Raw genomic sequence first — 16,198 nt, forward strand, 5'->3', positions numbered from 1 at the left:
AAGGGGCGGGCTGGTGGAGAGGAGGAGAAGCAGACATAAAGAAAACATCATGTGTCAATCTGTCCAGGGGACGGAGACATAAACGGATGGTTTTATGATTTTTTATTACTGAATCATAGAAATAAATGAACCAATAGTTTGGCAAGGAATAATAGCAAGAACGTTCTCTTTTTTTTAACATACACAACGAACAAAAACAAGAAAATCAACTAGAGAGTGATAATGCCAGTTGTGCATCTGGAACACATTTTGTAAATTTTTTTTATTCACAAGATGAATTTACAAATAATAAGGCAATCATTAAAATGACTATTTTATCCTCAAAACTGAGCAGATATCACAATAGACATAACACATATACGCAAACAATAAAATATAAATAAAATTAAAACAAATATAAGCAGAATAAATCTTTAAAAACATGACAAATAAAACAAAGTTAAAAAAAGAGAAAGGATTATTTTTAGTAAGGGGTCAGATCACTTTCAAGTAATATAAAGAGATCTTTGGCATATTTCTATTTCATTAATTTCAGGGACTTAAAGGTCCCATATTGTAAAAAGTAGGATTTTCATATCTTTTATATTATAAAGCAGGTTTAAGTGCTATAATAATACTGTGAAAGTATCAAAATGCTCAATCCATGGAGAAATACACACAGCCCGTATTCAGAAACTGTGCTTTTGAAACAAGCCGTCAGGATTTCTGTCCATTTGTGATGTCACAAATCTATATAAATCTAAATATTTAGACTATTTCACAGTTTTAAACGTAAACATTCTAAATTTGTCCCAGTTTTTTTTCCTGTTGCAGTGTATGTGAATAACATCAGCTGACAGGAAGTAAACATGGACCCGAGCTGTTGCCTAGCAACGCAATTCCGTTGAAATGCGCTAGAATAGAGTGTTTCAGACGGGGTGAATACAGGTATATTCAGACAGACAGTATATAAATAATGTGTTGTTGAGTTTCATTATAATAGCACATGAAGATGGGTGGGGTCTTTAAGAATTTTGCCATATGAATAAAGAATTTGGCTAAAATTAGTAAAACATCAGGTCCAATCTTTTATCTTCAAATAAAACACAAAAATAATACTATTACGATGAATAGTAGGCATTACTTTGGATTTGCTACTTAACCATTCCATGAATTGTTTCCAGAACAGCTGGGTGTAGGAGCAGGACAATTTTGTTCATATTTAGTGATGATGAAATTCTAAATAAATAAATAAATAAGTGAATGAATACATATATGTGTGTGTGTGTGTGTGTGTGTGTGTGTGTGTGTGTGTGTGTGTGTGTGTGTGTGTGGCATTGTTGGCATGTAAGCAAGTGCACTGTGCAAGTAAAAAGTCAGACAACACCCTGTGTCGAACATGAATGCAGTTATAGTAGCGGACAGTAGATGGAGGCACACATGCAAAATGAAACATTTGTTTTATCTTCCTGTTTTTCCCAAGTGTATCATCGTTATTATGGTTTTAGCTAAATGTCCTCTCTTCGTGACTTTTGACAACAATAGGCCTAATTAAAAAAGAATTTTGGTCAATGCCAACATTGACACAATTCACTCCTCCAAGTTTCCATTAGAACATTATAGATAAATAAATACTAATGATATGAACATAAACACAAACTTCATGTTATTGTCAAAGTATGAGCATATACAAATGTCTATTATATGAAAATATAGTGTAATTTTTTCGATACTGATATAACACTTTCTGGTCATTTTAACCCCGCCCCACGCTCCCAGCTCTCGGGGCTGTCAGTCAGGTCAGCTGTGTTTTCCTCCTGCAGCCTCCCTGCAGCTTCCGGCTACCTCAGCATGTTATGTTGCAGTTAACTACAGGAGGGAAGCCTGCAGAGACGTACAACTCCAGAGGGGCAACAGGTGTTACAGGTGTCGATACAAGCAGGTGAGAGACAACTTCTTAGATCCATAGCACCAAAATCGCATGACATACTTTGCATTGTGTTAGTTTGGACATGCATCATTGCAAATTAAATGTTTATTTCAGCCATTCTGTCTGTGTTGACTTAAGGATTAGGTATGTGAAATGTGTTTTTGTGCACATGACTGCCTCTGCTGCACGTATAGTACAGTTCCTTTGCCGCCAAATCAAGTGAGATTAAAGGAAAATAGCATTCCATTTCTCCATGTTATTTCTTTATGGGTTAAAGTGCACTGGTTATCCAGGACTAACTTGCATGAGGTCTGTATGTTTTTCATAAATCCCCACAGGCGAAGATGTCAACTTGTTTGTCCAAGATCAACTCAATTCAAAACTCCCATTGTAACTTGGAAGGTTTAGAGTAAACAGGTGCAGGTATTCAGGGTCAGCAAGTTTCTGTGACAACAACAATAGAGAGGGAAATGGTCAGTCAGGGCGCACCCAGCTGGGAGGGGATCCAGTAGCTGTGTTCACTCTATCCTCTTGTTGCCTCCATAGGTGCTTATTTACCTTGATGGCCACATGGTTTACATTCCTCTCTGTCTGTGAATAGGTGATGGTTACAGGTTTGACTGCATACTGGCTTTTCCAGTCTACACAATGTTAACGGAGAAGAATGTCTGCCTACTTTCACTTTAATTATGCTATACTGGGTGGAACTGTTAAGTTTCTAATTGTAAGGTGCCAAGGGACTGTAGGTGAAAGTGAGCTAAATGAGTTCAATCTGGATCGATGTGTCAAATGAAAACATTAACATTTGTTTATTTATTTTGCACAATTTAAGATTACACAACATAACAGAAAATAAATGAATAATAGACAGTGCAGGAAGAGGCAAAAAACCCACTGGGCTTATCTGAAGCCTCCACCTAGAGACAAGATGAATATAAAGAAATAATATAATAGTCATAACAAACAATTAGAACAAGATATAAATAATAACAACAACAATAAATATATTTTAAAAAAGACAGATGTGTGTGTGTGTGTGTGTGTGTGTGTGTGTGTGTGTGTGTGTGTGTGTGTAGTGTTTGTGAGGGGGATATTGACTTAAATATCTACAAAGACTTCTGGGCAATCGTAACCAAACATAACACTATGAGTGGAAAAAATAAATAAATATAAAAATAAAAAAGAGAAAAACAGATGCATGGACAACATGGGGAAAAGCAATTATAAAACAGCAATTAAATGACCCTTTAAGCGATTTTTGAAACATTTGATAGCTGTAATGTTAAAAAAACACATTTATTTTCCTCATACTGTCTGCCTCAATATACCTGTATGTAACCTCTGTTTGAAACGCTCCGTTTTGGCGCATTTCGACGGAATTGCGACGAAATTGCAACAGAATTGTGTTGCTAGGCAACAGCTTGGGTCCATGTGTCCTCCCTGTCAGCTGATGACATTCACATACACTGTAACCAGGAATAAACTGGGACACATTTAGAATGTTTACATTTAAATCTGTGTAAAGGGTCTAAATATTGTATATTTGTGACATCACAAATGGGCAGAAATCCTGACAGCTTGTTTCAAATGCACACTTTCTGAATAGTGTGTTTTTCCTGTGGATTGAGTGTTTCGATACTTTCACAGTATTTATATAGGACTTAAGCCTGCTTTATAATAAAAAAACATGAAAATCTCACTTTTTTATAATATGAGACCTTTAAAAAAGCTTTTCAATTCCTCACTAGTGCTTGTTGGTATCTCGCCAAAGTGCATTGTGGGTTCCTATTAGGTTATGAGCACTGTATATAAGAAGTGGATATAGTCACCATGACGCCACCCATTGGTTTTTGGACAGCCGTTTTGAAGCCTCGAGCTCAGTATTTTGGCCCTCGCCATCTTGGTTTTTGGCCGTCGCCATCTTGTTTTTTTGCAACCACAAGAGACACGAGAGGATTAAGCCAGGTATTTCTGAACCAACCCGTTCTCACTCCCAACTCGTCAAATACCGCCTTTTGGTAAGTGCCCCTCTGCCTTATCTGACGGTCGGAGCAAGCAACGTAGTATTAATAGCGTGAGAGTCTGCTCAGGGCGGAAAGGGTGGTGGATGAATCAAACAAACATTGCAACTTGCAATCAGGAGACCGGTGTTCGTGTCCTGTGTGAAACTAAAAGCAATGTTGACTTATTTTGCCATTTGAGTCTTTAGTCACGTGACTCGTTGTATAGTCAGTCCCATGAATCGCTAGTCAGTGAAGTTAACGTCAACCAGGACCGTTTCCTAACCCTAGTGGTTGTGTTGCCTAAACCTAACTTCCTGTGAAAACTGAAGTTTATTTTGAAAGGACGCTATGCATATAATGAGCGTATATTGACAGACATGACGTCCATGGTCCGTCCAAAAGTAACGTAAGAGGGGTACCCTGTGCATCATTCTCCGATACCAAGGGGCATTGACCAAGCGGCGGTACTTGATGAGTTGTTATTGAGAATGTGTTGACCGAACGCTGAATAAGACATTTTTAGGCGACCACAATGTTACAATTAACCTTTGTGAACTGAAAACACACTGTGAAAGGGTTAAAGTTGTACGACGAAAACACGGACAACTCCCAGACCGGAAAACGCCGTGGTGGCGACCTGTCAATCTCATTGTAGCCATGCCTTAAAGCATCCCCTGCTTTATGGTCTATCTGACTCTAAATGGGACCATAATTTACTAAATGAACATCATGCTGTATTGAAGAAGACTTGAAACTAGCGATTGAGACCATAAACTCATGTTTACAATGTTTACTGAGGTAATAAATCAAGAGAGAAGTAGGCTCATTTTCTCATAGACTTCTATACAATCAGACTTCTTTTCGCAACCAGAGGAGTCGCCCCCTGCTGGCTGTTAGAAAGAATGCAGAAAAGTTTAAGGCAATTCAGCATTGGCTTCACTTTTCAAAATTGGAGGTTGCCATGTGGTTAGGAGCTATTACAAGGTCTTTCTTGATAAATAACCTTGCGGTTGTCAAATATTCATTAAATTCCATGTGCCATCCTCTCATAGAAACTCTCTTTTGTCTCTTTTTCAGTTTTGTCCCCCACAAATCTCCCAGCCATGTCAGGCGACATCGTGCAGTGACTCGGCACCTTGACCCTAGGTATCAAGCACCTCGGCCGCATGCCCCGCTTCTCGGACCTCACCCCTTCCTCCCTCCCGTCGCCCAGCCCCACTGTCGCCGCCTCCCAGGTCCCCGCGCTGTTCCGAGAGCCCTACATCCTGTCGGGCTACCGTCCCGTCCGGCAGCACTGGCGCTTCTACCTCCTCAGCCTCTTCCAGAGACACAACGAATCCCTGAACGTGTGGACTCACTTGTTGGCGGGTCCCGTGCTGCTGCTCCGCTGGTGGGCCAACGTAGGCACCCTCGGGTACACCTTGGATGCAGCCTCTCTACCGCTGAGCCTCTTCCTGGTGTCTTCCCTCACCTATCTGTTCTTCAGCGTGGCAGCTCACCTCTTGCAGTCTCACTCTGAGCACGCACACTACTTCCTCTTCTTCATGGACTATGTGGGTGTAGCTGTTTATCAGTACGGTTGCTCACTTGGCCATTATTTCTACACTTCAGAGCCGGCGTGGAGAGAGAGCCTTGTCGGGCTGCTGTTTCTACCCGCAGCTGCCGTCTTCGGTTGGCTCTCCTGTGCAGGCTGCTGTTTTGCCATGTCCAGGTACCAGCGGCCATATCCAATGCGGCGTAAAATCTGCCAGATGGTCCCTGCCACCTTAGCATATGTGCTGGGTGTCAGCCCCGTAGTCCACCGCCTGATCACCGTCTCCTGGACGCAGGAGCCCTCGCTGCCCTTCCACGCCCTCCAGATCGCATCTTTGCTTCTGTCCGCCTTCTTCTTCTCCTGTCCCATCCCCGAGCGCTTCTTCCCAGGCCGCTGCGACTTTGTAGGTCAGGGCCACCAGATCTTCCACCTATTCCTGTCCCTGTGCACCGTGTTCCAGCTGGAGGCGTTGTTCCAGGACTACGCCAGGCGGAGGGATACAGCGGTGGAGGTATTTGGAGAGAGGCAGCAGTGGTGGGCTTGCGCATCCTTCCCTGCCCTGTTCTTGAGTTGCATCCTGATGGCACTCCTCACAATGAGGCACATGGCCAAGCAACTGCAGGGAAAACAAGAGAGAGACGAAGTGACGAAGTGTTGGTAAATGTGTGTGTGAGAAAGAGATTAGGTTTGAAGGTCCAGTGTGTAGGATCTGGCGGTATCTAGCGGTGAGGTGAGGAGATTGCAACCAACTGAAGCTTCTCCCGAGAGCTACGGTGGCCGACGCGAAAACGCGAATTGCCCTCTGTAGAGCCATTTGGAGCAGAGCCAGTGGGATGAGTGTGTGTGGACGTTGGAAGTGAGTGGTGAAGCAAGAGAGAGAGGGCGGCAGCGTCGGGAGCGAGTAACGTTATTGACTCCGGCCCAAGCAGGAAAAGTTAACAGTGTTTGGTTTGTCCGTTCTGGGCTACTGTAGAAACATGGCGGTGCAACATGGCGGACTCCGTGGAGAGGACCCGCTCTCTATGTAGATATAAATAGCTCATTCTAAGCTAACAAAAACACAACAATTCTTATTATCAGGTGATTATACACTAAAGACAACATATTTATTAATATTATATTCCATCTCTGCTAATAGATCCCCTTTGTTGTTACACACTGGTCCTTTAAATGTACCGAATGATAATAATTATGATAAATTAAAGCCATCTTTATATATATTTTTTTTTGTTTAACAACCAGTTTGTTTGTGAAAAATGTGATTACGTAAAGTATTCAAAGAATAAAAATAATGTGAAAGAGCTTCTTGTCTGGTACAATTAACACGTCATCTGAAATTCCTGAAGGGTTTAATCTCTGATTTAGCGTAAAAAGAGTGAACAGCTCAGTCAGTGGACTCTCAACTATGGTTTTCCACCGCTGATGACGGTTCTGAGAATGTTAGATAAAGCATATTATTCTCAAACACGTACATTCATTTCTGTTGCTAGTTTTAGGAATTATATTAGAATAATAACGCATATCTCATAGAGAAGATACATTTTCAAGCTCTTTTGACCTCGTCTGATACAGAAAGCAATTGACCCGTCCAGTTTTGGACAGATTGCTTCTCCAAGCGTTCTTCTCAAGCTTCGCAATATTTGACATTCCTGTTTGCCACGAAGGCTCTCTGCTCTCTACGGTGGAGTGAAAGAGAAAATCTGGATTATGCCATTCACCGAAGAGAATTTGCCAGATAGTAGGATTTGAGTAGAACAAAGAGGCTAGTTTAATAATGAGACAGTGGGGATAGACGACATGGAGACAAGTTGGCACGATGGTCTTCCACATGGGTAAAATCCCTCAGCAGATCCACTTATAGTGAAGTGTGTGTGAGAGTGTGACAGAATAGTGTACCTCATAGTAAAGGACATATCAAACCATTTTCCACCCCTAGTGAGAATGAAAAAGCATTCCTGTGTCAAATCTTCCATGTTTCATCTCTGCAATAGTAACCCAGGTATTTTTTCACATCTGTCTGCCAATACACCAGATGTTGTAGTGGTCAATGAAGAGTCCAAAAAAAAAGTTTGTTTTAGAGGTGGCCTGCACCTTTGACTCTAGCTTAGAGGAAGCCTTTATGACCATTAAATGGTCATTAAATACCAGCCAATCCTAAATACCGTCTCAGAGCTGGGTTATAGGTGCAAACTACTTATGGCGGCTGTGGCTCAGAGGGTAGAGCAGGTTGTCCAGCAATCGGAAGGCCGGTGGTTCGATCCCCGGCTGCTCTGGGTCACATGTCGCTGTGTCCTTGAGCAAGACACTTAACCCCAAATTGCTCCCGAAGGCATAGCCATCGGTGTGTGAATGCGTATTTAGATTAGATCCTGATGGGCAAAGTTGGCTCCTTAGCAGCCTCTGCCATCAGTGTGCTTGAATGGATGAATGTTGACATGTAGTGTAAAGCGCTTTGAGTGGTCGGAAGACTAGAAAAGCGCTATATAAGTCCAAGTCCATTTACTTGTTTTCATATTTGGCATATTATATTCACATTTCATTCTTCACTTCCTTGCCGAGAGTTGAAGGTCCCATATTGTAAAAAGTGAAATTTTCATGTCTTTTATATTATAAAGCAGGTTTAAGTGATATATAAATACTGTTAAACTATCAAAACGCTCAATACATGGAAAAAATACACACAGACCGTATTCAGAAATTGTGCGTTTGAAACAAGCCGTTAGGATTTCTGTCCATTTGTGATGTCACAAATATACAATATTTAGACCATTTCACGTTTTTAAACGTAAACATTCTAAACGTGTCCCAGTTTATTTCCTGTCGCAGTGTATGTAAATTACATCAGCTGACAGGAAGTAAACATGGACCCAAGCTGTTGCCTAGCAACGCAATTCCGTTTCAATTCCGTTGAAATGTGCTAAAACGGAGCGTTTCAGACAGAGGGTTAATACAGGTATATTCAGACAGACAGTCAGAGGAAAATAATGTGTTGTTTGAACATTAAAGCATGTAAACATGTTCTAGTAGAAACACAAAATACAAGTATGAACCTGAAAATGAGCATGATATGGGACCTTTAAAGGGGAAGGTCAACACCACTCTCACATCTGCCCGTTAGCTTAGCTTAGCACAAAGACTGGGAGCAAAGTTTTCGCTTGGACGCTTCTTTGTCTCAGTTCGCGCCGGTGTGGGACAATCATACCACATCTAAAAAATTGCCTTGTCTTCTGTCTGAGCACGCCTTAAGATGTGCTAGTAGGTGGGTTTTTTAGTACAGTTAGTACAGTTTAGTACAGAGCCAGACTTGCTGATTCCCCTTGTTTCCAGTCTTTAAGTTAAGCTAAGCTAAGCTAAATAGCTGGTGGCTACAGCTTCATATTTAACACTGAGAGTGGTATCAATATTCTCATCTAACTCTTCGCAAGAAAGTAAATAAGCCTATATTATATTTTATATACTGTATATGTATTTTTTCAAATATTTAATTGAATTGTGAATTTTTTTGAAATGAGGTAGTTGGCACAGAAGAGCTAAAATCTGAAAAATTATTGGAGAAAGGCTACAGGAAAATTAACCCATTATTTGAGATAACCTAAATGAAAAAATGTGGGCCCAGCAACGTGTTAGTTAACCCCGTGGTAGCATTGTTAGAGACATGCAGCAGGCCCTCTTCAGGGTTAAACTCTGCTAGCGTCAGGAAGGTTATTATTTTTTTCCAATTTGCCCACAAATAGGGATTATTTGTTCGCTGGGTTTATTCCTATATGAGCAAATTGTGCTTTCGGGGATTATGTTGCAAACATTTGAAATTGGCCATGATTCCTGCAGGCTTCCCTTCCTCCCGTGGTGAAATTGTGGCTATTGATTTTGCTTTTTCTTTCAGATCTCAGAAAGGGAACAAATGAAAGTTGCTGAGAGCTATAGATTGGCTGATTTGCAGGGCTCCAGGAGATCATTATGACAGAACAGGGCTGTCAAACAACTAATGGGCGTGGATGTTACTTGGTGTCGGTGTCATTTCTAACAAAGAGATGTGTGAGTGTGATAAAGAGTCAGGAGTTGAGTGAGGTGTGTGAGCGTGTATGTGTGTGTCAGTATAAATCAATGCAATTCTTCTTCTACCTTACTATAGGCTATGCATCTCTGCATCTACAAAACTTTATTTCATCACAATTATGTTATTAAAGGAATTTTATAAAAATGTACTTATTCACCTTTTTGCAGAGATTTACAAAAGAAGATCAATACCACTCTAGTATCTGCCTGTTAAAGACAGAGGGCTACCTCCGGGTCTGAAAAGTGAAGCCAATGCAGAAGTGCCTTAAACTTGCATTCTTCCTAATAACCAGCAAGGGGGATTCCTCTGGTTGCGAAAAGAAGGCTGATTGTATAGAAGTCTATGAGAAAATTACCTCAGTAAACATTGTAAACATGAGTTTATGGTCTCAATCTCTAGTTTCAAGTCTTCTCCAATACAGCATGATGTTCATTAAATTATGGTCCCATTTAGACTCAAAGACCATAAAGCATGGGATGCTTTAGGGTGTAGCTACCTTGTAATTGACAGGTTGCTACCACGGCGGTGCCCGGTCTGGCTGTTGTCCACGGTTTCGTCTTACAATTTTACCAGAGACAGTTCAGAAAGGAAATTGCACACTGAGAGTCAGTTTCCTGTATCTGTGTCAGTTTTTGCCACTGCCCCGCTGTCACCAAAGTAAATATTGGAACCATTTTTCAAGCCGCATATCTTCCGAACATTCTGACACTAAAATGTCCTTTTTTTCAGACGGACAAATAAGGAGAAAATTTACTTTTTGAGTCCTTTCTCTGTCTCAGCAACACATTCTCGCAAGGTCTAGCAACTAACGTTCAATAACGCCCTAGCTGACTATTTTTCTTAACGCTAAATATGGCTGTTAGCTGTGTAAATATCTAATGTTTGCAATAGAAAATATAAATACATTATGCAAATAGAACCCAATCTGCTTTCATCCATCCACACGATGTTCACAACACTTCCAAATGAGGTGAGGGGATGGGGGGGAAGGGGAGAGTTGAACATGCCATGACCACGCCCACTTAGGAGACATGAAATCTATACCATTTCAAACCATTGGTGGAGCTTGTAATGCGTCATCTTTGTTATAGAGCATCTTTGCTTTAACCCTTTCAGTGTGTTTTCAGTTCATGAGTTAATTGTAACGTTTTGGTCACCTAAAAATGTCTAATTCATGTGCATTCGGTTGTTCTTAGCTCCACCTTCTCGTGACACTTCTGGTTGCAAAAACCAAGATGGCGATGGCCAAAAACCAAGATGGCGACGGCAAAAATGTCGAACTCAAGGCTTCAAAACGGCAGTCCACAAACCAACGGGTGACGTCACGATGACTACGTCCACTTCTCATATCCAGTCCATGGTTAAAGATGGAGCTGGAGCCAGGAGACGGTTAGCTTAGCTTAGCATAAAGACTGGAAGCAAGGGGAAACAGCTAGCTTTGCTATGTCCAAAGTTTTTTTTATGTACGGATAAAACAAATGAGATATAACATGTTTATTAGCTTTGGAGATGCTGGTAGGTGGACATTTTTTTTTAATCATCAGACAGAGCCAGGTTAGCTGTGGCTAAGCTAACGGTCTCCTGGCTGTAGCTTCATATTGAACAGAGACATCTTCTCATCTGACTCTCAACAAGAAAGCAAACAAGCATATTTCCCAAAATGTCTGACTAAAATCAAAGTTTTATCAAGAAGAAAAACAGTAAAATGTGTTTTAATTTCAATCAATAAATAATCATTTTACACACTTTTCAGAAAATGTAAAGATGCTGTTTCTTTGGGGGAAAACAGCAGCAGGAAAGTAGGAAACATGTATAATTATTTTTAATACAGCGTGAACGCAGAATTACATAATTGGTCTGCTCCCATGGCACTGTATGTAGTAATTTCACCGACCAAGCAGTCAATAAAAGGCATTATTGTGCAGGATTAGCTGAAAACATGCACACAACTGACGTTAACACACTACAATTTTGCCACCCTACACACCCACACACATCCTGTGGACATGCCGGCATTTCTTTTCGTGTTGGGCTCTCCAGCAGTCGCTACATTCATCTGCTCACTAACCATTCACCCAAAGGCTCGCCACTACAGTGGTAACTTGATCATTTACATTATCCCCTATTTTCATGACTCAACCCTGACCTGTACAAAGTGATTCACTGTTACTGCACCTCTGAAGCACGGTAATCCAGTTACACTGGCCCTAGTCTGCATCCAAACCCTGCTCTGAATCAGAACAATGATCCTTTTTTTACCGTAATACCTCCCTTGTGAGTATGACTTCAGTAGTTTCAGACAATCAGTACCCGGTACAGAGACCAATAAGTCTTTTACTGGGTATTTAGTGTATATCCAACTACTAGCCAATGTGCAGTTAAAAATATAAATGGAAATGACTATATATATAAAAAGACTTCTAACAGTCTTATTGTAGGGGCTATTTATTTGTTGTTAGTATTTAGTTGTTGTTTTACAAATAAAAAGGAGTATTGTTTGATTTATTATTCTAGACTTTATTTCGATGTTTGATAGTGTTCTCTTTTGCTGGACATTTGTTTCACTATTTTCTTGTTTAGTATATTTAGTTTTTTGCGTTATTAGCATTTTGTTTTCTTTTGTTCATGTGATACAAACAAAGAGAAATGTTCTCCACTCGTACTAAAATGGTCCTAAATCAATACTAGAGAGCTTCCTTGTTTATGAATGAAGCGGTACAGTTGAAGCAGCAGTGCTGTGTGTGTGTGTGTGTGTGTGTTTCACCAATCATAGATGGTCATCCCTGCAAACTCCACCCGAAGGTTCCAGTTAGGGATGCACCGATACCGATACCAGTGTCAGGTATCGGGTCCGACACTGTGCTCATGTACTTGTACTCGCAAAACGGCTTGTGCGGCGTGGTCCGGGTGGGGAGCGCTGTAAAGCTGCAGCCTGCGAGCCACCTTCGCCCCGAGCCTTTCTAAGCCAACCTAGAGCCGGTCGCGGCGCACCGCCTCGTATGCGGGACTCCCCAGCCTGCCGTGTGTCGCTCACACCCTCCAGCTGGCTGTTAACGAGGGTCTTTTGTCACAGAGAAGTACTCGGATCGGTACTCGGTATCGGCGAGTTGTACTTGTACTCAGTCTGAAAAAAAGTGGTATAGGTTGATCCCTAGTTACGGTACTTTCAGAAAGTACTAACCCCCAACCAAGGCCTTTTTTTTCGGGGTAAAAAGTCCCCAGAACTTAATTTAGACCCTGGTCCCTGCGGTCGATAGAAGAGTTCCTCAAAAGGTTTGTAGTTCAGGGAGAAAGTTCCTGCATTTCAAATGGGGCTACAGCCTCCTTATTAGCGAAAATACAATGTAAAAAGTGTGTTTGAGAGATCGTGATGAATAACTCATAAATCAGGAATACAACACAACAAAGATGACTGCATATTTAAAATCTGCAAAGATATGAGTATGGAATTACCCTTGGCCTGCGATGAGTTGAATATTTTCTGCAGTCATGTAAACTATGGGGAAGTGTTGTTCGAATGAATGTGTGTGTGTGTGTTTTAATCATGTTGTGGGGACATAAACCTGTTTACACAGTGACACTGTGGGGACTCGCCTTCCAAATGGGGACAAAATGCATGTCCAACACAACTGTGTGTGTGTCAGCCTAATCAGCTCCCCCCCCCCCCCCCCCCCCCCCCCTTCCCCCTGGCAGGCAGGCAGGTCTCCCCCCCCCCCACACAACACACACACACAGGAGAGGATTTCCAGCATAAGTTTGATAAAAAAGTTGATTTAGTGGGTTTATTTACGTTGACCAACCACCGTCTTTCGAGGCATTTTTTGGGCTATAACGCGCATTCCAACATTCCTAGAAAGCCGCAGAGATCTCCAGCGCTGAGTTCCCTCGGGTGCAGATATGATTTAGTGATGACAAAAAACACACAATGGGCTTGTGTCTGCTCCTCCTTCATGACAGACAGGACAAGTCCCTCCCTAAGCCACCTGCCTGCCGTGAGCCACATAAAGCAGAGGCAGTTGAATGACTGGCAGCAGTTGGTGACAGAGCTACAGCGGAGTCAAGCAGCATACAATGTAAGTTATGAACTCTGTATTATATCCTGTACATGTATAGTACCTGCATTACATATTTTGTTATATTGTCCTTTCGAAGAATATGTTCATGTGGGAGAAATGCTGGACTTCAACATGTTAGATGCTACTGGACATCATCAGATTGTATCGAATGGAATAATTGATTGTGAAAATGTCACTTTGGATGCTCATAAATTTTGTGCCTTTACTCTGTTTGACATCTTTTCCAGAACACTAGGACAATGGCTCCAGTAGGGATGGTTGACATATTGGGCGGGTTCGCAACCCCAGAGGTGGGCATCATCTCCCTCGTCGTCTTCCTCATCCTCAGCGTCACCCTCCTCGCCCTTTGCATGAGGTGTCAAAGGTGAGTGGAAACGCAATGATCAAAAGTGATGAGTATATTTGTGTCGAGTCGTTTGTCGAGTCGTGTGTCTCGCGTACACTATCAAATACGAGCAGACCATTTGATCAGTGCTGTCGTTCAAAGGGAGTTAAAGGGATTGAGAACACCTAACGTATGAGTAATAGTGTGCAACGCTGCCACCCAACATAAAACAAGTTTTCTCACAGTTTGGAGTGGCTGGCTGATTCACTTTTTCTGTCCCAAGGCCTTCAAAAGGCTTTAATTGCTATTCATCACTTCTCAACAGCCACAGAACAGAGACTTGTTAAACTCGATATGCGATTTTTGATTGATGGGTGTTGCCTGTTTGAAAAGGAGGAAGTGCAGTCAGGTATCGTTTTAAAATAGTTGAGCAAAATGGGCTGGGCTTGGATCATTAACCTTCTGATGTTCCCACATCTTTGTGTTTCGGCACGCCCATTACTGCGGTTGTCACACCAAACATACCAATGACGGTGACACAGACGAGCTGTGAGGTGAAACAACAGTTCTTATCTTCTTCTTGTACATTCCAAGGCTTGTCTGTCACTCAGAGGAATGAAACCGGAATGGGACTGTTAGTGATGGACAGGAATCATAAATCATATTATGTATATTTAAAGGAGGGGAACGCGCCGGTGCCACTGTGTGTCGAATGAGTTTAGACAAAGAGCATCAAGGAATACTTCAGCAGTAGTACTTCAGAGAAATACAAGGAAGACTTTAAGGTGACAGTAGTCTGAGTTGTGATCTCACAAGCTGAAAGCTGAAACTGATTAACTTTTTGTTTTATGTTGGCAGAGGAGATCCATTATTATAAACCTATAAGCCTGATGATTAATTAATTCAGTGTTTAATTTCTTTTTGAGAGAGTCTAAATCAAGTCCCAATCGGGACAAATCTTGATCAAGTCACAAGTCTTGCCAAAGCAGGTCTCAAGTCAAGTCACAATACTTGGTGAAGCAAGTTCAAGTCAAGTTTCAAGTCCTTGAGAGCAAGTCCAAAGTCCACTCTCTAATTTCAAGTCAAGTCTCAAGTCTTTCTAAGCAAATCTCAGTCAAGTCGCAAGTCTAAGGTCTTGTTGAAGCAAGATCTCGAGTCTAGTCTTGAGTTTTGTCAAAACAAGTCCAAATCTAGTCTCAGGTCCTCTCAAAGCAAGTCTCAAATTAAGTCACAAGTCTTGTCAAATCAAGTCCAAATCGGTTAGCTCACCGGGTAGAGCGGGCGCACCATGAATCAAATAGGTGAGTCCTTGCTGCTTGCTCCAGGGTTCGAATCCGACCTGTGGCCCTTTCTGCACTGTCATCCCCTCTCTCTCCCCATTTCACCACTATCACTGTCAAAGAAAGGAAAAAGACCAAAAAAAAATAATCTTTAAATCTAGTCTCAAGTCTTGTCAAATCAAGTCCAAATCTAGTCTCAGGTCCTCTCAAAGCAAGTCTCAAATTGAGTCACAAGTCTTGTCAAATCAAGTCCAAATCTAGTCTCAGGTCCTCTCAAAGCAAGTCTCAAATTAAGTCACAAGTCTTGTCAAATCAAGTCCAAATCTAGTCTCAGGTCCTCTCAAAGCAAGTCTCAAATTAAGTCACAAGTCTTGTCAAATCAAGTCCAAATCTAGTCTCAAGTCTTGTCAAATGAAGTCCCAAATGAAGTCCCAAATGAAGTCTCAAGTCCTTTGGAGAAAGTTCAAGTCAGGTCAATTTTATTTATATAAGACCAATATCACAAATTTGCCTCAAGGGGCTTTAGAACCTGTACAGCATACGACACCCTCTGTCTTCAGAGATGGTAAGAGCCAAGAATTTGACTTGAGCTTGAAATTAACTATAGTTTGCTCATGACAGTTTGGCCTGAGCCCTTCCCAAAGTTAAGCAGTGGAATGGGAAATTCTGCCTGGGCTCAGCTGAGCCAGTCAGGTTTAATATAGTGAACCAGGATGATAATAAAGCTCGGGCCACACAGCGCGCATCATGCTCGCGTGACGGCAACGTCGCGTGTTGTTTTTTATTTCGGCGTCCATGTTAACAGGTTAGAGTGGACACACTGCCCGCATGAGACGCACGTCAGACGTGCGTCTATTTTATAGAATAGAAGGCTCGCCTATTTTTCACGCTTGCCGCTTACCTCTCGGCTGCGTCTCCCAGCAGCAACAGACAGTGAAGGTGATCTATTGACAGTATATGAGCAAGATTACTACAGTTTCCATGTCTAGACATCTGTAGAATATGTCACTGACC

General features: G+C 41.7%; 1 protein-coding gene and 1 long non-coding RNA gene across 2 annotated transcripts in view; one reads left to right on the forward strand and one right to left on the reverse strand.

Annotated features, from left to right (window-relative positions):
- LOC141756264 (uncharacterized) overlaps positions 1 to 16,198 on the reverse strand; it is a 214,979-nt gene that overhangs the window by 41,328 nt on the left and 157,453 nt on the right. The gene's annotated exons all lie outside the window — the stretch shown is intronic.
- Positions 1,831 to 6,743, forward strand: paqr8 (progestin and adipoQ receptor family member VIII). The gene is made up of 2 exons (XM_074615852.1): positions 1,831 to 1,921; positions 4,990 to 6,743. Exon 2 carries the CDS (start codon positions 5,079 to 5,081, stop codon positions 6,105 to 6,107), a length of 1,029 nt encoding a protein of 342 aa, XP_074471953.1. The 5' UTR covers positions 1,831 to 1,921; positions 4,990 to 5,078; the 3' UTR covers positions 6,108 to 6,743.

This window comes from Sebastes fasciatus, chromosome 18 (assembly GCF_043250625.1).
Source record: "Sebastes fasciatus isolate fSebFas1 chromosome 18, fSebFas1.pri, whole genome shotgun sequence".
Classification (NCBI taxonomy): Eukaryota; Metazoa; Chordata; class Actinopteri; order Perciformes; family Sebastidae; genus Sebastes; species Sebastes fasciatus.

What these genes read in the sequence shown, in the direction of transcription:
- paqr8 (XM_074615852.1), top strand. Translation starts at nt 5,079, where the DNA reads ATGCCCCGCTTCTCGGACCTCACCCCTTCCTCCCTCCCGTCGCCCAGC.